Source organism: Falco peregrinus, chromosome 3 (assembly GCF_023634155.1).
Source record: "Falco peregrinus isolate bFalPer1 chromosome 3, bFalPer1.pri, whole genome shotgun sequence".
Taxonomy (NCBI): domain Eukaryota; kingdom Metazoa; phylum Chordata; class Aves; order Falconiformes; family Falconidae; genus Falco; species Falco peregrinus.
The window spans coordinates 96,751,009-96,773,097 of NC_073723.1; the positions used below are offsets into that span (position 1 = coordinate 96,751,009).

Below are 22,089 nucleotides of genomic sequence, written 5' to 3' on the forward strand. Positions count from 1 at the left end.
TGGCCAAAGTTAAAGCCCAGTGGAAACATTTCTTGCATGTATTGATCCAAAGCCCAGTAAAAGACAAAGGGAATGAAATGAGGGTCTTGTGCCAGGAGGCAGAAGATCCAGATCCTCTTCCGATGTTTGGAGCGTTCTGACTGGGCCTTTTAGCTTCATGTGTTTTAAAAGTAGCTTTTGGTTTATGTGCTTTTTCTGTTTGAGGGTAATCCAGTATGAGACCTCTACGACCTGGACATCAGAAGTACTGTCAGGCAACCATTTCCCCTGACTTCTGTTGTGCCAAACTGTACTGAAAATCCTATCCTGAGGCATTTTCATGTGTACCCATCCAGAAGCAGCAGATATCATGGATTACCGGGGTCTTGTCTTCTCAAGACTCAGTTTCCCTGCTTTTACATATGGTATTAAAGTATTTGTCCTATTTTTAGGCTTAATTAGTATTTTGGGGATATTTAGATTTTCTTAGATGAAAGAGCCATAATACAGAGTTACGTTATGCGAGGCTGGCAACTCCAGTCTTAAATTGACGTGATCCCACTAACTTCAGACAGAGCTATGCTGACACCCAGCTGAAGTTCCTACCCAAAGTACCTGGAGATTTGTTCAAACAAAAGATTGTTTAACATCCCCTTAGGAGGGAAGTCAATCTGCTGAAATAGAATTTCTGATTATTATTCTCTGACTTTCCCTCTTGCTTAAAGCTGCACAGAAGCCGTGGCCCTGGGATGCCAAAACCTCTATTAATATTTAACAAACTATGGACCTTTTCCTGAATAACTAACTCTTTGTTATCTAGGGTTAATAATGTTTGATAAAGTTTCCATGTCTGCCTCGGAGCAGAAGTTTGGAACAGGAGAATGAAGAGGAATGGTGCTTCTGGGAGGTCCTGAGAGGAAGGAGGAGGGAAACTTTGAGAGGGAATATGGCGTTTTGTAGAGGGTGGGTGATGGGCATCTGCTAGGGAGTCAAGTCTAGGATGGAGGAGGAGGAAAGGGGAGAAAAAAGAGGTAAGAAGCCTTCCTGTTAACTCAGTCTGTTTAAGACAGGAAAGTTTGAGGTGGTCCCGATCTTTCCAACCCCTCCAGGGGATAAGGGGATGCCCTGAGTATAAATTGAGAACCAGTTATGAAGGCAAAACTTGGATTCAAATTTAGGTGCTTTCTTCAATATTTGGCTTTTAGAAATGCTTTCATGAATGGGCTGAGGGATAAATTGGGTGACCAAGGTTGAAGTGGTGGCAGTGACCTGTCCTTGGACATCAGCAGCCTTGTCATGGAATAAGTTGTGAAGTTTCTCCTGTAGAAAGGCTGGAGGAATAGAATGGTGAAGGGCAAAGTGGGGCAGCTGGAAGCAGATTGTGCTACCAACTGGTGATCATTCTGTGTTATATAAAATGTTGTCATACGTTTTGAGGTCTAGTAGCGTGAAGACAATTTTAGCAGGGCATACTCTGGTACAAATATGAGGGGAAAAACACAGATGGAGAGGTTTGAGAACAGGACAAAGCTTTTTAGGAGTGTGAGGCTCAGAAAAACATAAAACCAGAAGTCATCCTTGGCGTGGCTATATCCATCAAATCACAAGGCAAAGACCACTCGGATGTATTCTTGTAGTGTGGAACTGGAGCATCATCTGAGATGTCAGAGGCTAAGTGGCAGTAAACTGTTATGAACATCATCCTATGGACAGAAAATACTTGAAAAAACCCACAAAGAATAATCAGCTGTCCTGCAAAGCGAGTATTTCTCCCAGGCAGAAACCAAGGCCAGTGCTTGTGCAGGGGAATGCTGTGCAAAGTTGTTATAAGGTATGTGCAGAAATAAAAAAAAAAATGTTATAAGGTATGTGCAGAAATAAAAACTATATGCAAGCGTGGCAAGACATTGTGGCAGACTGATAGCTGCACTGTAGGAAAGGGCAATGTACTTCAGACTTGAAAAGTTGAAATAGTAACAGACTTTTCCTAAAGCATGGGGCATAAATGGCACTTACTGAATTTCTTCCACAAGCAAACGCAAGCTGGGTGAAGAACTGCATCCTTTGCATTATATTCTCTCCCCTTTAGCAGTCGCTGCAGGTGGAGTGCACCCAAGGTGCACAGATCCTCTCCCCATCCCAGCCAGGGATGTCCTGTCACCTGGGCAGGGATGGAGTGAGACATCCTCCACCCCCCAGCCCATCCTCTCCTCACACAGGAATACCCTCATCAGGGTGGTATGCACCGGCTGTTTAGCGAGGGGTCAAATCCATCTGGATGAAATTCCAGGGCTTCAGGAATAACAATGGCAGGAAGAGGGGTCCTTGAGCTGGCCCATGCCGGCCACCTGGAGCAGCACGTTGTTGACTTGTTGCCGGAGGTGCCACCCGCTGCTGCCTGATCCCTGGCTGCTCCGGACACCGTGGAGGACCGAAAGCTCACCACAAGTAGACTAAAACGCAGGAACTCCTCCGTTAATTACGAAATTATTCTATGACTGTACCGCTTGCCCAAAGCTAAACCTCCTCTTCAGCACTTTGGGAGTTCTAGGTGTTCCATGGTATGTATGTTAGCAAGCGGTACGTTCCCCTGTGCTCCTTGCTTATCTCCCGCAGGAAAACCCTCCCACACCACCCCCATGAGCGTGCTTTCCCTTACAAACCCAGGTCTCAGCTATTTTCAGTCTGTCTGAGGGCAATCACGCTGGACTGATGGCTCCTCGGAGTGTGTGAGGCAACACAGAAATAAAGGGGGTGGTGGGCTTTGCGAGCCTGTTGCTAATGTTTGATGCGACGGCGTATTTTTCATTCCTTCAGCTACTGTTTTTTTCTGTTTTGTTGAAACTCCCCATCTGTTAAGGTAGATGTGCAAATGGACCCAACCCAGGGCACAAGGCAGAATCTGGCAAGTGCTGTAGCCTGGGAGATGTTTCCCTGTCTGGTTCTGGCCCTGAGATGAGGCGGGAGGAGGAACTGGAGGGTTAGTCCAAGTTAGACAAGAGCATAAGCACATTTTTTCATTTCTAACATGCCATGCAGCGCTCCGACCGCCTGATAGCAACTGTATGGGAAAATTCCAGCTTATCAATTTGTTAAAAATGTCTTTCTCATTGGGGAATAGGAGAGTGCACTGACACGCTCAGACAGAAAATGTAGGAGTGCTTTGTGAGTGCTCTGATAATTGGGGAACTCCAGCCCCCAGCAATTAAGCAAAACAAACCAGAAACTCCTAAAAGGAAATGCATTTTTTCTGTCCGCCTATTGACCAGATCAACCCCGTTTCCATTGTGACTGTTTTGTTTGGGGGTTTTTCCCCAGCCGATGACAACAGAGTGACCTCCTGCACCATTTCCTCCAGGTCGTGTCTTTTCCCTCCGCTCTGGAAGCAGCTTGCACCGGGTGGACTCGGGTGGTCAGACCTGGACCCACCTGCTGGTTTCTCTAGATGTATAGATGCTGGCTCCCCCCAGGAGGAAGTTACTACAGCTGTCCGTTCCGTGGAACATGCTTGTACGATGAGTATATAGATGTGCCACCAGGGACAGAGCTTGGGGGATGCAGGCTTTGCCTATAGACTGCTTTACGTTGCTCATGTTTTTCTCCCTTTTAAGGGATGGTCATATGGAAAACAAGCGTAACCGAGGCTCTCCCGCAGCCTGGGCTTGCTGGCCCCTTGGGGTTTGATTTTTTCTTTCTCCCCCACCCCACCCCAGTGTTTGTCTATTATTCTGTGACCTTCTAACACTGCAGATCGTTTATCAAATAGCCGGTAATGGCTAAACAGAGGCCCATTAGAGCAGTCATTTGCAACGTTTTGTTAGCAATAAAAATGCTGTGGTTATTAAATATGTTGTAATTGGATAGCATTACGTGGAAATATTGGCTTCAGTATATGCCAGAATTTTAGACTGGACTATAAAAAAAATGGCTTTTTTAAATTAGCTTTCATCTGAAATAGCTGAGGTGACTTTTCTTGGCCTGCTATGTTTTTTTCTACACCTATAATTCAGGACTCCGGGTCAAAGTTGAGCTCTAAATTTGTGTCAGAGTCTAGAACTGGGACTTGGGATGACTAAGTAGACTGATGACTAGAAGCAGAAATGTAAAGGAGAACTCGAAAGTCAAACTTTCATACCATGCACAGCATGCATGTGGATTTGTCCTTTCTTTCAGGGCTTTCTTCATCAATAAGATAAATATATTACTGATAGAAACAAGCAATCTTTATTTTATATGAGGAAATGTACAACACAGTCAACCACAATACAAAGTTCCATGTTTTATCTAAGATGCCTCTGCTGTGGCCTGGACTATTGATGGCAGAAAAGCTAAGCTGATCCTTCACTGCTATTTTTTGAACGATATGTAGGAAATAAATTCAGTTATTAAGGAGGCACTTTGAAATAACTCCCTTTTTTCTTTATTCTTTTTTTTTATTATGTTTTTCTGCAAAGTTTTAAATTCAGTACCGACCACCCATAAGCCGCAGGCTGTGCAAATTTTGCTGTGTGCCTGCGATCCCTATGATTTGCAGCTATTTCATCTTCAAATAACGTTTTTCCCCAACCAGGAGGGGTGGCCATTTTATGTTCCCTCACAAATACTCATTCAAACTGATGTTTGTGCCTTGAGAACCAACACTGGCATAGTTGTAGTAAAAATTGAAGAAAGGAGTGGTGGGGGGAATAAAAGATGACTATTTCCGTAACTTTTTCCCTCTTTGCAACTCATTTTCTTTCTAAAATCAGAGCTGTATGAAAGCGTCATGTAAGGTGCATCGTGCAACCACCCTGCTCAAGAATAATATGCAAGTTTTAGTGATACAAGCACGTGGACAGAGTAGTCAAATATTTGTGTTTTGTTTTCATTTATGCAACAGCATAAAAACAGCTGCTTAAGTTAAACACTATCTTTTGATATAAACTTTTCCCTATAATGGGGGTGGTGGTGTTTCTGTTCCCTACCACTTTCTTATTCCTACTCCACCCACCTCCAACATTTCTACCCATTTTTTCAAGTTACCCTGCTCTTTTTGAGTTTATTTGTGCAGCACACCATCCATAAAATCACCTCTGGAGCTTGTAAGTACTTTTGCAAAGGCAGCAGTAGGAGGGCCGTGGCACACAGAATGGTTTTTGGCGAGGATGGTTTTTGGCAAGGATGGTTTTCGGCGAGGATGGTTTTCATCGAGGATGGGTTTTGGTGAAGATGGTTTTCATCAAGGATGATTTTTGGCGAGGATGGTTTTTGGCGAGGATGCTGCAGGAACAACGGCTGTTGTTTGGCAGCTGGCAAGAGGAAGGTGCCTTGCATGGGTTAGAGCCTAGGGGTTGTTCCTCAAAAGGTGGTGGCCCATTTCAAGGCATGAGTGACTCAAGGGCAAAGCCATTTGGCAACATGTGGTTTAAAGAATAATAATAATAAAAGAAGGCAAAGCGCCCCCAAAGCTCAGACCGTGGGTGGAAAGAACGTGGTCTATGAACTTTTCTTTCTTTGCTCGTGCACACAGCTGTTGGATGTGCTGAGCAGAATAACCAATTTGCTCTTTATTCTGCCTGTGGCTGGGGCTGTAGCAGCGCTGGTGGGCTGTGGGGGGGTCGGGGGGCAGAGTGGGGGCTCCCCTTTCGGCGTGGGCTCGCAGATGCGTGTGGGCAATGGCCAAAGCCCCCCCACCTCGTGCCAGCCAGGCCAGCCTGCTGCGTTGGTGGCGGGTCCCGCAATATTAATTAACACCGCTCGTGCCCTTGTGGCACCCCCTGAACGTCACCGGTGACGTTAAAATAACCCACAGCTGCAGCGTTTCCCACAGCTTGCAACAACTTGGAGTTGCGGGGGGGGGGGGGGGGAAGCAGCTCGCGCTCCCCCTTGTCGCTTGTCGCGGGGGCTCAGCGGCGGGGGCGCCCGCGGGCCCCGCCAGGTGGCGCTGTGGCGCCTCGGGAGCCGCGGCCCCGCCCCCCCCCGCCGCGGCCTGTGGAGACGCCGCGGAAGGAGCGCGGGGCCGGGGGAGCGTTTTGCCCCCCGTGTTCTGAGTCGTGGGAGCCCGGCGGCAGCGATCGCCCCGCTCTGAAGGCATCTGTGCCGCCGGTGGGAGGCAGAGGCCTCCGGAACGGGCCCGCTGCCCGCGGCCTGGCGGCAGCAACGGCCAAAACACCGGCCCTGCCGCCCGGGCACAGGCGTCCTCCGTCCCTGCCTGGCTCCAGCGCTGGGGCTGTGCCCGTGGTGGCGGCAGGTCCCGAGGCAGGGAGGGGTGATGGTGGGCCTAGATGAGAAGAGCCCAGAGTTCCTGCAGGGGTCTTGGGTGAGAGCTCCAACAGCCAGGCAGGGAGGCTGCAGCCGCCACAGGAGCGGTCAGCTCCGAGCCTGAGGACAGTCACCTCAGCCTGCGAGGGAACCATCACCTCTGATGGTCGTGCCGAGCTCAGGGATAGTCACCTCTGAGCCTGGGGATGGTCATCTCCAAGCCTGGGGAGGTCACCTCTGAGCCTGGGGTTGGTCATCTCCAAGCCTTAGAGGGAATGGTCACCTCCAAGCGTGGGGATGGTCACCTCTGAGGCTGGGGATGGTCACTGAGCCTGTGAGTGAATGGTCACCTCTGAGCCTGGGGATGGCCACTCTGAGCCTGAGGTTGGTCACTCTGAGCCTGTGAGGGAAAGGTCACCTCAAAGCCTGGGGACAGTCACCTCCGAGCCTGGGGATGGTCACCCCTGGAGCACAGAGCTTGTAAGCTGGAAGCCTGAACTCCCCACAGACAGGCCCCCTGGGTGAGAGTGCTGTGTCAGAGCCAGGGGATGCTGCTACCAGAGCTTTTGATCCCGATGTGGAAGAAAAGCAGCAGAAGGAAAAACTGGTGTTTCCAAACCCAGACAGAAGTCATGGTGTGTTGTAGCACACAAACTTCTAGTAGACTAAGTGACGAATTGTGGCTTTTACCTGCCAGCTGGCAATGGCATCATCGCTAGGCAGTTCCACACCACAAACCTTAATGAACATCTCTAAATGAATTACAGGTGTGTGTTGGTATATGGAGATTTCTATCCTTCCTCCTTGAGGAACGTAGTCCTTCCTGACAGTGAAACCAGATCACCCTGCATCCTCGGAGGAGGTAGTTCTGTTTGTCTCGGGTGTAGAAAAAAGTGTTATTTTCTTATAGGTGTGCTGCTCTTTGGGTAGTGAGGGAAATCACCCTCTCGAGGTGAAAGGAACATGAAGGTTTGCTTAAATGTTTTGAGAGCATTTGAGAGAAGGTGACATTTGAAACACCATGTGTTGTTATTAAATCTTATGGCTCAGAACTATTATTGGGCCATATCCTAGAGGTTTTACTCAAAACTATGTTTTTAAACACCGATGTCTGGAAGTTAAATTAAAGCATATTGACGTCAAACACCTTAGGTATTTGCTTTGCCCTTCAGAATTGCTGAACTCCTTGCAGGGCAGGTCCCCTGGAGACTTTAAAAAGGCAAAAAATTCACTTTGGAGCTTTCAACCACTTGTTACAAGGTCTGGCCTATTGTAATTGTATTTGGGGTTTACCTGCTGTTTTTTCCAAATGGTTAATTTGATCACAAACAGTTCTTAGCTGTAAGCAGTAGCTTGAGTTCAAGAGCAGAACTTGATACTGGGTTTATTCATACAAATCCACACAGCCAATAACCTCTTCCTCTGAGGTAAACAGATAATCAGTAAGGTTAAATGCTAACAAAAATTATTATGAACCCATATATGAATGCAATGATTTTTTTCCAGTACTTACTGGTAACTTGCCTGGGAAATGGGTCTTAGTTTGGCTCTCATGGTTGATTCCAAGCATCCTCTTACCAATACCCCTGAGACGCTGGTTAATTTTGTGGCACAAAATATTTAATTATGTGCTCTGCCAAGTGAATACAAGGTCTCAAATTGAATATCAGCATCCCTGGGCAACTATTTTAGACACTTTGGTAGAATGTAAATGCATATTTTCTGCATGCCAGATCCTGGACCCATATCCATCAAAGTAGATCTCCAGTAGTTCCATTGAAGGCTTGGAACAATCTTAAATTACGTTATTGAGGTCAGATTGTGACCCTGAAGCTCTGGCAGAGACCCAAACCAAGAAATTTGTGTGGGAAATTGGGGAGGGAATAAATTAGCACTTGCCTATGCTTTTTGTGGGACTAAACTGTTACAAAGGTGTGAGCTAAAATGAAAGTTCCTAAGCATGGTGGATAATGCTTTCCAGCCGTTTCTGCTGGAAATAGCTTTCTGTGTGTTTATGGGATGGGTCCTTACTTTCTGGTGGTGCTCTGTCTCAAATAACAACCAATTTTACTTCCCCGACTGTCCCTGTCCCCCTAACTCCCTCCAAAGAAAAAAATGTTTAATCCTGTAAAAAGAAAAGTGCAGGGCTAGGTTCTAGTTTGCGGGGGTTTTACTCTGGTGAATATAAACCTTCATTTTCTCTCTCTGCCAACCAGAAGTGGTAGGTCTAAATAGTATTAAGTAATTGTGGTTGTCATACTGCACATTGTACTGTGGAAAAAATTAATTGCTGGTTTTTTCGCCCAAGGGTTTAAGCAGCGGTCCCTTCATCTGACCGGGAGCATGTCGTTTTTCTCCCGACTGAGGCTGCGTACCATCAAGCAGCAGGAAAGGATTCCTGTACAGCTGCACTGGGTGAGTGGGCGGGCATCTCATTCAGTAATAACATCTAATTTATACAGCCATGAAAATCTACAGCTATAAATAAACAGTTCTGACTGACTTTGCATACTTAACTCAAAATAGAATGAGAGAGAGAAACAGACTGGAAAGAGAAATCTAGTGTAAATGTCGTAAAAGCCAGATCCTTACTTGGAGTATTTCAGTAAAGCCTTTTTGAAATCCCAGGGAAAATGTTTTGTGAACAACGATGCATGCTTTCTTCCTTACAGGGCTCCGTGTGCTTCAGGGAAAGGAGCAAAACAAACCCAAGATCCCAACACTTGTCTTTCAGGGACAGGCATTCCTAATTGCTTTCCCAAAGCACATGACTGGGATCTCGCCTCCCCATGCAGGACGCAGCAGAGAGCAGCGCCTCTTCTGAGCCCTTTTCAAAGAAAGAAACAACCCCGCCATGATTCTTCTCAAACCCCTGTAGTGCAGCAGCACAGTCACCATGCCAGATCCCAGAGGCAGTCCCGGCACGAGCAGGAGCTGAGGATGTGGTCTGGCATTCACCTCCTCTGGTTGGACATGGAAAGAACTATAACCCTCCATGTCAGAGGCCAGGCTTTGTTCTGAGTTGCTGACATTAAAACTGTTTGCACTGGACTATTGCTACAAAATCAAATAATTTGAGCGAGAGAGAGAAAAACCAAAAAACCTGTACAGAGAGTCTTCTGAACTTTTCCCTCTTCCCTAATTACCTTCATGGTTTTTCTTCTGTCTGTCTCTCAGACACGTTTCCTTTGACCAGCATCTTTCAGCTGACTTCTTTCCATGTTCTCCTTTAGCTTCAACAGAAAAGGAGGGAGGGATGTGTGTGTGTGTAATTGCTTACATTCCCCTTGCAAAGTTAGCTGGAGCGAGTTATCTAGATAAGCTGGGAATTATTGAATGCGTGCGTGTCTTTCATTGAGTTAGCTTAGTTTACAGTCTAGCCTAGTATGTTAACTTCCCAGACTGGAATTTTATCAGGTGCTTAACATGTGAGAAGAACAACCTTATGTATACACATTATCTTTTTATTGCTCACAGGCAGCTTACAATGTGTTTCGTTTTTACTAAGCTCCAGCAGCATTTGAAAGATTAAAATAACACCCTGGTGAACTGCATACACAGTAGCTCTAAGCTAGGGGGTTTAGCAATGGAGATGGAGTTAGACATTTAAGTACTGCAACTAGTTTCAAATCGTCTTTTAAAAGCGAGGCTAATAACAGAGATCTTTCTTTTTCACATTGACCATTAAGGAACACTTAGACTACTGTCAGTTTTGCCTGTTTATTGCAGTTTGCAAAGCAGATCTCCAGTGTTTTAGATCTTAACAAAATGTTGAGGCTAATAACAGAAATCAACTATATTGAGGAAGATTAGTAAACATGTGAATGGAGTGTAATTATATGGCAGGCAGCTTTATGTTAAACAGTGCTTTAAATTAACATGCTTTCTGTCGAAGCAATCATACAGTCAGTATAATGAGGTTACGTTTGCTGCAAGATTAACTGAAACCAAGAAAACGGAAGAAAGTGTTGCATTCAGATTTCCTGTTAAAATGGAGGGGAGCTATTATGCATATTAATATTCCAGAAAGTTTCTCGTTAGAAGAACTTGGCTTCATGGTGAACTTTCTGAGCAGACATTCCTAATTACAGTCCTTATTAGCCCAATTTGTTATCTAGCTAGCTTGGAAGTCACAGCACTGTTAGAATTATCCCTCCTCTTAATTTTTTCCAGACTTGATGAAGGGCAATCCAAACAAGAGCTGGCTTGCATTCACAGGTCTTTTACAGAGTGGTGCCAAGCTCATGAGGGAGTTCATTTACCAGTGACGAGTTTTAACCATGGACACATCCTCACGTACATTGTGCAAGAGATGAGAAATCTGTGTAAACAGATGAACACAGTTTTCTTATTCATAGCAGTTGCAGAGTTATCATGTAAGAGGCAAACATTTCATATTTTCCACCAGTTTTCCATATGTCTGATGACATAATGGCTTCACCAGAAGCTGCAATGCATTGGAGAAAGGATTTATCACAGCTGCATTTATTTTCCTCTACTTCATGGCTTCAGCATTCATGGAGAGATTGTTTGGCTTGAAGAGGAGGATTCACTTGCCTTTCCGCCTGTAGTCCAGTATTACTATTGAATCTCCTGTATAGAGGCAGAGGAGAAGAGATTGTCGGGAGCAGAAAAAAAAAAAAAAAAAGGCACAATAGAGAAGTCCTCTTGCAGGTCAAGCATGCTGTTAGGAGGAGGACGTGAACCTGGCTCCCGCCTCCCAACATCCCTGGGGAACCAAACCCGTCTGGGAGTGGGAGTAAGCTATGAATGTGTGGCTTGGACTAGCTGCTAGTGCCGAAGTGCTGCAGGAGTCAAATGAGCCTGGGGTATCCCCAGTGAGTAAGGGATTACTTGACTCCTGAGGAATGGTTTGAAATCTACCACGGGCTGTATACACTGAGAATAATGGTGCTTTGCTAGTGAGAAAAGTACCTGTCAATAAAGAAACTTAGCTTGGTGTAAGAATATGTGAAAAGCTTTAAAAATAAAGCCTGTCTGGAAAGGCAGCAAGCAGATAATTGATCCGTGCAGCTGAGATCTCTGGAGCATCCCCACACGGCTGGCCAGGACAGCACAGGACCTGCTGAAGACCCGCAGCTTCCTGAAGCACCAGCTGGAGACCAGATATGCTGCCATGGGGCACCAAGTGTGGCAATAACCAAATATATTTGGGTACCTTATCTAATGCACTGTCTCAGCCTCTTTTCTTCCCTGTTGATGATCATTTACTTGCAGGGAACCTTCTTTTAGAGGTGCTTTCCTTGTCCATAGACCTCAGAGGCTCCGAAACACTAATTGCTATATTTTATTTATCTCCAGCCTGTGTAGCATTTGGCAATTGACCTGACGTGGAACAAAATCCTGCCATTTCTTCCTTCCCAAATGATCCTGTAAGTATTTTGTACCGACCAAATAGATATTTCAAAGATGGGGGAGAACAAAAAAAATGGAAAAAAAAAAAAAAAAAAAAAGACTAGCCTATTAGGCCAGGGAACAGCATATTAGCAAGCACCTGTTAATGTCTGGCCTCCAGTGATGAAATCGTAAGCCCTGGGTTGCCAGAGCTTCCGATCCGGTCTGCCTCCAGTGGATCATCAGATAAACTTGTCAGCAAGAGTAGGGCGTGTGACAGATGGTGCAGGTTTCCTTTAAATAGTTAGACTCCTCTACCCGAGGGGTAAACTGCAGTTGGGGGAGTGACAAATATGAAGGATATAAATACACCATCACAGGTTTGTGGCACGACTAGGATGAACGGATGAGACAAAAGTAAGTATTTGTATTTAGTTTGCAAACTCAGGGCTGTAAATCCGCTTAAATTTCAGCTCCATTTATCACTGACAATGTAGTGATATTGTAGGTATAAACATTATTTGTTCACTGGAAAAAATAAATATACCCTGGACTCTTATTCTTAGTTTTTAAAAGCATGATAGAACAAAAGAAAGTATCTTCTGGAAAGGAGGCTCAGTTTAAAAATCCCTCCTGGATACTGTAATATTGAAGGGTGGAACCTGTGTCTGGACTGATAACTACCTGCAGAACGTGACCTTTTTAACTTTCATATAAAACCTGCTGTTCATAAGCCTGTACCAGTGCCGTGGTAGAATGGCTTCGTACCCCACACAGTTGCCCTTTGTATCCCTTTATTTGCCAGCTGAGGTTCTGAAATCTCAGCAGCTGCCTAGAAGAATGAGAGCATCAAGGATTCAATTGTTTTATAGTATTGCTTTGTATTGCGCAGGTTCGTGCGCTGTCACATAGGCTGGGTTTCCCAATAGGTGACTACGGGGGATTAAGTGAGCTTGGTTTCACAAGCACGGAAGTACAGCAATAAAATCCAGGGAAAACAATCATGTTATATGTTTCTGGAAGACACATTGAATGCAAAAGTACTCTGAGAAGAAAATGAAAAATACATTAAAGATTGCTATCTAACTTCAGCTCAGCCTTAGGTGACTATGTTTCACCAGTGTCTTTGCAAGGACACTCAAGAACTCATAGAAGATCTGGAGGAACACATTCATCCACGCACTTGGCATGAGGAAGTTATTCCACCATGTCTCTTCTTTTTCCTGAGAGCGATGGCTCTTAGGCTTGTTGTACTGCCTCATCCCTTGCTTTAGAGTATCTAATCCTGGCTTTGCCCTGCCTGATGTTCCTCAGCCAGCTGCTGGACAAAGGTTTCCTTTCTGGAGGGCAGCGAGCATCTAGGCGTGGGGCTGTCGGAGCTGCTGCCTTCTGCCCTGTATCTCTCCCGAAGGACAGCCCCGCTACCTGGGGATGAGCATTTCTCTGGACTTGGCAGAGGCCTTGTGGCTGTAAAATCTCACAAGTTGTTTGCCAGTGTCCCCCAACAGGCATTTAAATCACTGGTGGAGCGGGTGGCTGTTGCTAGCTGTAGCTGCTATCCGCTTGCATCTCAAAGTATTGAAATGAAGAAGCTGATGAATGTTTTGGGGTTTTTGGTTTTGGTTTTTGGTTTTTTTTTCAGGTGCCCTAGATGGAAGACAAATGAATCTGCTCCATCTTCAAATGCTGGTGCTAGAGAAGAGCCCTTGCCTGAAATCTTACTCTGCCTGTTGTGAAGAACTTTGATTCAAATTTCTCCCGAGAATCTGGTTGTCTCACCAGGAGCAAAACCCGAGGGAAAACTGCTTTGCTTCATTTTTGAGGATTCCGGTTTGACTGGCCAAAGTGACATGATCAGTTGCCTGCATTATATTTTCTACCCATCGGCAACAGGAGAAGCTATTGCATGGTTCATCTTTGGTACTCGGACCCTGCAGCCAAATTCTTGGCTGAGGTAAATTTATGGCAGCAAAAGAATCAGCCCATTGTTTCAAATTATCCTCTTTGGAGTTTCTGTATTGCTCAACATTGTCTAGTTCTCTAGAAACTCTGGGATTTAAAACAAAAAAAAGGTCATTACTGGTACTATTTTCTGTGCCTCTCAGGCTGTGCAGCTGGGTTGCCTTAGTTACCATCAATCCAACTGTGCAAGGGGAGGGAGAGGCACATGAGAGAGAATACATTTTTAAAACCTCCAATACTGTATGAAACAGTTTGTCTATAAATAATAAAACAAATTTAGGGTCTGGCATCTTTCAGTTGTTCTGAAAAGGAATAACAAGGTTATATTATTTGACAGCCTGGATTTTCCAGCTCTCAGAAATGATACTGCATCATTTTGGTCAAGCGCAGGACAGAGCTTTAAAAATGACTTGCTTGAAGCTGAAAGCTGCCATCCATAGACTTTGGAATAAGTTGAAACTGAGTATACCTTTAAGGGTGAAAAAAAGTAGAATATTTATTTAGCTGGTTTTAGGAAAAGTGATAGTGGCCTGAAACTAAAGGAACATGGAAAAGAGCCCATATGAAGCATGGTATGCTGTGGGACAAGCTTCATTTGCAGCCTGCAGCTGGCCACAGCATGTAAGCTCAGAAGGAAACCAGGCTTACCACTCATGTGGAGCTATTTGTTAATCATTCCTTGCACCTTCGAATAAACACAACTTATCTGGGCACGAATTCAGCCAGCTTTCTTCCTTGAAGTGGGAAAGAAAGAAAGAAAAAGAAGTTGCCCCAGAGCCTTTGCCTTCGGGGAGAAGCCTGGTGGCAGCAGCCCAGGCAGGGCGCTCTGCCTTGGCAGATGCCACCAGCATCAGGTCCGATTGCTTGGTGGCTACAGATGTTATTGGAGAAGGTGTTTCCAGATGTGCCTAGAGGAACCCAGCGGACAGTTGCATTACTCTGGAACTCAAACTGTGCCTTCAGGGGACTGAGGTCCGTCCTCTACCACCAAGGATTGTTTTGTTTGTCTGTGCCTTTTCCCTTTTTTTTTCCTTTTTTTTTTCTTTTTTTTTTTCTTTTTTTTTTTTCTTTTTTTTTTCTTTTTTTTTTTTTTCTGCAGGGTTATTTTAACTGCGTCATCTCCCTTATTGTGATGGGAAGGTGAGACAGCAAAGGGTAGGATGAAAAAAAGTACATGGAGCCATTTTTTGCTGTGAGAAGAAAGGTATGTTGGAATTGCATCTTCCTTCAGTTTGCAGCTCTTTTTACTCTGGCAATGCTGAGCCAGAGATTTGTCTCAGTCAGGAACATATTAAGATTCTGGCACACTGTAATTTGGAATAGCTTCCCTCTGGCTGTGTTTCAGTGCTTATTGGGACCTTGTTATCAGTACCAGCTTAAAGAAGTCCTACCCTTCTCTTGGGTGGACACAGCTGGGAAATGGATCGGGAAAAAGATCCAGGTTGAGAACAGCTCCTACTTGCAGGAAACAGGTGTGTGGTGGAGTGGGAAGGAGTAAGGGGTGGTAGACAGGACCTTATTGAGAAGTTATTGCTGCCAAATCCCCTGTATAACCAAAATGCAGCCTGAGATATCGCAGTTACCAGCTACTGGGGTGCAGCTTGCAGCTTCTTCTATCAGTGTGCAGCAAATCCAGGGAATACTGCCTGTCCTGGGGGCAAAGAGCTGAGGATGCATGTGAAGTAGCAAGAGTGTGCACAAACATGGGGAACTGTAGCTCAGGGGGTGTGTCCTGCACGTGGATGAAAATACCATGTAATCATTATGGCCACGATTTTGTGGCTCCTTTGAAAAATATCAAGTACGTATGGAGAGGCAGACCCACCACACACAGGAGGCCTCTGTGGCTTGCAAGAGCACACCAGATATCAATGGAGGATATCACATATGCCATGTTTATATGTATTCTCTGAGGTTACGTTCATGCTATCACAACTGGGAGTGCTTTTCAGCCTTTTTGTGCACACAGAAAAGAAAGTTGAGTGCTTGTCCCAGTTTCTTTAGAAATCTCTTAAATGAACATCTCTTAAGCAAGTATATTTACTCAACTGTTCAAAATTAGTCTAATTTATGCAGTTACTTTGATCTCTGTTCGGCACAACCTTTTATCTGATCAATTAACACCTTGGGAATCAAATTTTTTTAATTCTGATTATCTCCAACTTATCCATCAGGCATACTGTCGGCCTGGAATTACTCATACATACTCGGTGATGAAAAAATCTGATACCTAGATGTATCAGATATTGGACCTCATAGAAAGACCTACACTGTCTTGTAGTGCTGATGTGGTCTTTGATTAGTATATAGTTACTATTTGTATGATGCCTCTTACACCAGAGCTAGTGCAGAAAGGCTGCAGCTCTGTTTTCATTTACCAGCAATCCTCATCTCGCATCGTGTTTATGCCAGAATAGAATTCAGCCAAAATTTCCAAACATGGACATGTAGAGCAAGCATCTTATTTGCAAAGGTATCAAGCGGTGAAGTTGGTTATTCAGCACATTTGAAAGTCAATCTGCTGCTTTTAGGTAGCTGAGTACGGATGGTGAGAGACAAGCTACAGACACTCTACTTTGGCTTGACAGGCATGTGAGACTTCACAAAATGGATCAGGCATCAAATGTTCCCTGAGAACAGAGGGAGGTTGTCTTATTTATTTTCAGAGGTGTTTTTGCAGTGTTTTTTCTTTCATCAGAAAGCTAGTTTAAGAAATTGCAAATGTTCACACATTTGTCCTAAATAAAATACACACGTTTTCCTGACAGAAACACTTTCATCCTCAAAAACTTAATCTTGAATGAAAAAGGAGAGAGGAAACCAGAAGGGAAAATAATAATAATCATCATCAATCATCATCATAATATCCTATGCCAAACTCCCGAAGCTGCTTCATCAGTTCTTTCTTCTACCTGTTGAATGTGTCATCTTAAACTAGGTTTTTTTTTTCCTAACTGCCCATTTGTCCAAGGAAGCTGTCTTTCATTTTCTTTAAATCACTACTGTTTAAACCACTACCAAAGTAGAAGGGAGATGTTCTCAACAGTTTGTAAAACTTTCTGAAGTGTTGTTTTACTCATGGAGCTGCTGCAATGCTTTCACTTGGATATACTAATGCCTTCCCATAAATTGTTAGTAAACAGTGCCATTCCTTAGTCTGACAAACACCACATGATGCTGGTGTAAGAGTGTTAGCCAGGGAGATTTGGCTTCTCTGGACTTTTGTTTGAGGAGGAATTCAAAATCCAGTGATAATGCTGGTAAGTGGTGCTTCTTGAGCTACATTGAAGAAACCTGGCCCAGCCTGTTATCCGGTAGGGTTGGGATTCCTGCTCCAGTTGTTCTGTGTGTGCTAGTAATTGGTTAGGACCCGGCAATCTCTACCAGACACCCAGATGGCACCCCGCAGTGTACAAGTGCCCCCTTCTCTCCCCCCTGCCTAGGCAATCACAGGAATTCATTTTAGATAATTATTTTTTTTCATATGGATAGAAGTGAAAAACAAAGCTTGGACTGACCCCATATCATACGGTTGAGGAACTCCCCAAAGTTGTAGAAAGAGACGATGACGGCAAAGCTACCAGCGAAAAATGCTGCTAGGCCGGCTGGGCTGAACAAAGCAAAGAGAGGATATACCCACTCTCCCGTTACAGAATAAATCCACAGGACCCTAGGCAAGAAGAGAAATGACCTTTGGTTAGGACCATTCAGTTAGAAGAACCACTTCATGATTTCTAACTCCTGAAGGGCCAAGTTATCAAAACAATCTCGATACAGAGAAAATTAACTCAGCTGTTGATACATCTCAGCATTTGGGCTATTTGCTGTGAAGCACACTTGAGCCGCTGCTAAATTAGATGGGTTTCAGTGCAGGTTGAAATGCACACAAAGTTCTGCTGTTATCCTGGTTGCATTGGCTATTAACAGCAGTAAAATAACAGTAAAATAGCAAAATTCTCAGAAATAGGGATGTGCACTTGGCTACTCTAAGTGAAGCTTAGTCAAATAAGCTCTCACATGTGTGTTTACTCTTTGGTTACAACAGCTTTTCAGCCCCTATCCACATCTTGAGTGTCTGTGGAGACAAAGTGCTGCTTCTCACTGTCTCTATCCTGTCGTGCTGCTGTTGACTGCTGTTTTGGGGAGCAGAGTGGAAAGTTTTCAGGAGGCAAGAGGGCAAGGGGAATTCTCCAGCACATTTTCTCTTAGTCTAAGAGGAGGGGGAGAGGAGGGCAGGTAGGTGGGAAACAGGGGTAGCTCTTTTGCTCCTTTGTGCCAGAACCATTTGCAAAGCACTGCTTGGAAAAAGAAGGGAAAGGAAGAATTTGCCTGCTTTATAGGGTTTCTTTTATTTTACTTAGGCCCTCTCTTTCTGCCTTTTTCTTCTTTCAAAAACCATGTTGTAGTGGCTGCCAGTTCGCTGATACTATTTTCATTGTTTACGGCTCATAAGAACAGTTAGTAGCAAATGCCTAGACTTCAGAATATAAAAAAGGCCTTTATATATTAAATGTAGGGAAAAATACATTGTTCTGGATAAAATTATATGCATTTCTATTGAATATGTAAAGAACATAAAAAATAAAGACAGGTCTCCAGTGATCGTTAAGAGGATGTGCCAATCTAACGATGGGCAACACTTCCCTAAAAAGTACCTTTGGGTCCAGAGAGTCCTAAAAGGTTTAATTCTCGATTAAAAACCCCTCATCTGAGGAGTATGCTGTAATTTCCACCACCAGTGCTAACACGGGAATGCAGACTCTCTCTGATGGCACCCAGCCTGCCACCTCACAGAGTGTCACGCCTCAAAGAGAAGTGACAAACAGGCTGCCCCACCAGCCTGAAACTGTGTCATGAAACTGAGGAATGAGGGTGCGCTAAGAAAAAAACCCAAAAAAGTCTGAAAAGATGATTTCTCCTTTCTCTAGTTAGAGAAGGAAGAGGTAGGGCATAAAAAATGATGGGTTTTTACCTTGCCTGTAAAGAGAGATTTACTAATACCCACCTAAGGGGTAGAGTGGAGAAATGGAGAGGGGTGGTACTGGAGCTGTCTGGGATGAGCATGGAAACGTTAAGTGTAGAGACTCATTTTCATGATTTAAGGTTCTTTCATCAAACAAACAGGGCGGTGAAACAGCTAAGTAATTAAAAACAACAAAAAAAAAGCCTGCACAAAAGGCCACAGAGAGGCTGAGCAGAAATACTGAAGACTGTGTGTTAACTGGAGCCCATGCAAATGTGAGCATGTGTTCTTCACTGCACAGGGCAACTATTTGCTTAATGCGTCTCAACCAGTAAAACAGAGAGTGACAACCGCCTTTATTTCATGCAATGAGGAACTAGATGATCTGGATGCAATTTGGCCAGCTGGCACACCTCACATGAGGTGCTCCGACTTGTATTTTCAAACCTAAACAAATGACTATGCAGGAGCGCTAAAGCACTTTCAGCTTTCTGACTTGGTAGTAGCTGTGTGTTACCAGGTTTTTTTATCTTGGGTCATACTGCCAGGTTCCTGAAGCACAGAATGCTTGTCAGGTTTTGGTTCTAGTTGTTTTTTGTTCTGAAGAGTTCATTTTACCAAATTTCATTTTTTACCAAGATTTTACCTTGGATATCAGGGAGTGAGTCAGAAGCAGACAATGGCCAGAATTATGGGGAAGATAGATTGAGATAACAGCCCTGGGTATAACCAAGGTTGCCAAATGGCTATAAGATATAGGACAGCATATAGATACCAGGGAGAGGTGATGTGCTGTCATAGTACAACTGGATGAAACTGCGAGACTTACTCTGTCCGTTAACATTAATGGGACCACTGTGTTTACGGAAGGGAAAAAAAGTATATCTAGGGAATTATTAGATGGGAAGATTCAGAAAGGAGAAAAGAATGTAGGCCACATAATAGCTCTCTGAGACAGTGGTTAATTCAAAATTAAAAGGTGGTGAACTGAAAATGAGCATGCAGTAGAGGAAAAATATTTTGATTCCTAACTGAGGTGGAAAATGGACATACTACAAGAAAGCCATCAGTCTCTAGATTTAATTTGGTTTGGATTTTTATGTCTTTTAGTTTTATATACAGAGTGCAATCTATAATGATTTATATTGCCTTGCAAAGGTAGTTTGACCTTTTCTCCGAAAACGCATGCAAAATTGTGAAGATTAAGATGTATTTTAAATCAATCTATCACCACTGAAGTGGGCAAGAACAATCTATTGTTACTTCCTTTTTAAGATTTAAAATGCCAGTTCTAAAATTTATGTATTCTTCACTGTTTTCAGTCTGATGACTCCAGGAGTAAGGCACTACTTAGCACAACCAGGAGATGCAAGATCCATCCTTGCAAGAATTAAGTAACATGCCTGATGGTTCCCTTAGCCCTGGTGTTCTGCAACCGAAGCTGCCTTTCCTTTTTGAACAGAGCTATAGTGAAGCCCCGCTAGAGGCAGGTACCTGGCGCAGGGTGTCACCGGCCACTCCATTTCTCTACTGCCTTGCAGGGACCAGCCATTTCCCCGGCCACCAACTCTGGGGAAGCGCAGCAATGACGGTGACAGTTCAAGGCTTTTAGGAAGGACTCTGTTGCTTGTGAAACATGAGGTGCCCCAGTCAGGCTATTAAATCACCAGGCTGCAGCAGCAACAGTAAAATGTGGTGGTTTTTAACTTGCACAGGCTAAAAAAGTGTTCTGTTAGTTGAAAGCTGTTATCTGTGGTTGCAAGGAACCAAGACAAGGAGGCAAAAAGAAAGCAGCCAGGAGGTTCCTTGCTGCCTCAGGAGGAGAGAAAGCAACAGTATTGAAATCCTGATGTCTTCTATCCAGTTATTAGGGCCCTGGGACACGGGGAACAAGCACTCTAAGGGACTGCCTTCCACTCAGGACCCCCGCAGCACCATGCAACGTCAATCAGAGAAGATACTGGGAAGACTCAAATGTGTTGATGCTTGTGTTGATCCTCATCCTTTGATGAGGATTCAGGTCCTGGCATGAGCTGTGTCTCCTGTGGGGTGAAATTGCTGAGCCGATAGGGGCTTTAGGGGAAAGCATGGCACACACGACTGCAACAGCTGCCTGGAGAGCTGTCTGGTCTCAAAGACTGTAAAACCCAAATGCTGTCTGAAGACGAGCAAAACAAAGCTGGCATTAAGCAACTGGGTGAACCAGAACATAGAAAAGGAATTTAGGAAGCCGTGGTTGTAATCCTATTAGGCTCTGGGCTGGATTAGGATAAATGGCTCCTAACTTGGTTACGTAAGGTAGCAGTGAAGTCCATCGCTCCCACAGCCGCTCTGATGGGATTCAAGTCACAGAAGTGTTTTGTCTGAGCAGTTTATTTTCTATCCCAGACTTTCATTTGGTGTGCTGAAGGTAGTCTCTAGCTGAGAGTGAGAAGTGGTGGGTAGGAATGGGAAGGATGGTTTCTCTTATCATCCCAGCCACTTCTGAGAAATCTTTGCATGAGGACAAGCCACCTCCCTGCTGGCCAGTTGTCCTGTATCTCACCCCCACCATCCCCAGGGGCCATGTGTTTCCTGAGCTCTGAAAAGTGGTATCACAGCATACCCTGAAACTATATGGACCTGTTCTTGAGCAGAGTCTCAACATAAGGCATGCTGAGAGGGGTCTGAAGTGTTGGCAGCTGCCCATAGTTAGATGGAGCAGGCAGTGCCTCCAGACCCCGGCCCCGCAGCCTCGGTGCAGTGATCAGGAACGGATGCAAACCCAGCTCCAGGGGTGCATGATGCACACAGGAGGTGGGTGGACGGCTGTGGGCTGGAGGTGGGGAGCTGATTAGATACCATTTATCCTGTCAGGATCGCCCTCCAACAGGTTGGAGATCAACTGCGGTACATTGCTGGAAATGTAGGCGGTGTCCACTGGTGGAGTGGGAGGTGGTAGTGGGGCAGATGCCTCCTTGCTACCCGTCACTTTGCACCTGGCTCTGAGTATCATTTTCTATCTCAAGTTTCTAAACCCAGCCATGTGTCCCTGCCAAATACCAAACTGTGTTTTACTCCTCTTCTGCTCCTGTGACCCCCAGACCTTTGGGGTTTTGTGTTTTTGCAGTGAGCAAGACAGTGAGCAGAGGTAAATCTGATGGTACTGGTAGAAATAAAAACTCCAGCCCAGTAGAAATAACTCAAAGTAACCCAAAGTTTATGGCAATTTAGTTGTTTTCCTAGAAGAGGCCTTAGAAAGAGCAAGAGATACTATGTATGGGCTCAGGACCTGTATTGTGTTTGAAGAAACCTGCTCTGCCTACGTCTGGAAATAGTTTTCCTGGGTCTCAGCTGAAGTTTAAATGACTTCTCCACAGAACAGACTGCTGTCTCCCGTGTGCCTGGGAGGGGACTTAGATTGAAGTATAGCATTTGGCTTTGGTTTGCAAAGCAGATCACTTGAAAACGTTTTAAAATACGTAATTCTTACCAACTGATATACAGAAAAGTGACAAATCCTAATAGGATCAATCCCTTCTTCTTTGCTGGGTAACGGTGCGGTGTGGCAAAGATTTCCAGGACAGCAAATGGCAATACAGCCGTGTGCT

At 44.7% G+C, this 22,089-nt stretch overlaps 1 protein-coding gene and 1 long non-coding RNA gene across 2 annotated transcripts in view; one reads left to right on the top strand and one right to left on the bottom strand.

Annotated features, from left to right (window-relative positions):
* Positions 1 to 7,007: 7,007 nt before the first annotated feature.
* The window catches only part of LOC114012641 (uncharacterized), a 28,238-nt gene continuing 13,156 nt past the window's right edge, over positions 7,008 to 22,089 (top strand). The window contains exons 1-4 of the long non-coding RNA XR_008746369.1: positions 7,008 to 8,634; positions 11,542 to 11,612; positions 13,217 to 13,528; positions 14,636 to 14,740. This is a non-coding gene — a long non-coding RNA (uncharacterized LOC114012641). The remainder of the gene's footprint in view (positions 8,635 to 11,541; positions 11,613 to 13,216; positions 13,529 to 14,635; positions 14,741 to 22,089) is intronic.
* The window catches only part of ADTRP (androgen dependent TFPI regulating protein), a 33,258-nt gene continuing 21,094 nt past the window's right edge, over positions 9,926 to 22,089 (bottom strand). The window contains exons 4-6 of the mRNA XM_005239093.3: positions 21,972 to 22,087; positions 17,055 to 17,206; positions 9,926 to 10,812 (exon numbers count right to left, since the gene is read on the bottom strand). Coding sequence (XP_005239150.2) covers positions 10,769 to 10,812; positions 17,055 to 17,206; positions 21,972 to 22,087 — 312 coding nt within the window. The 3' untranslated portion in view covers positions 9,926 to 10,768. The remainder of the gene's footprint in view (positions 10,813 to 17,054; positions 17,207 to 21,971; positions 22,088 to 22,089) is intronic.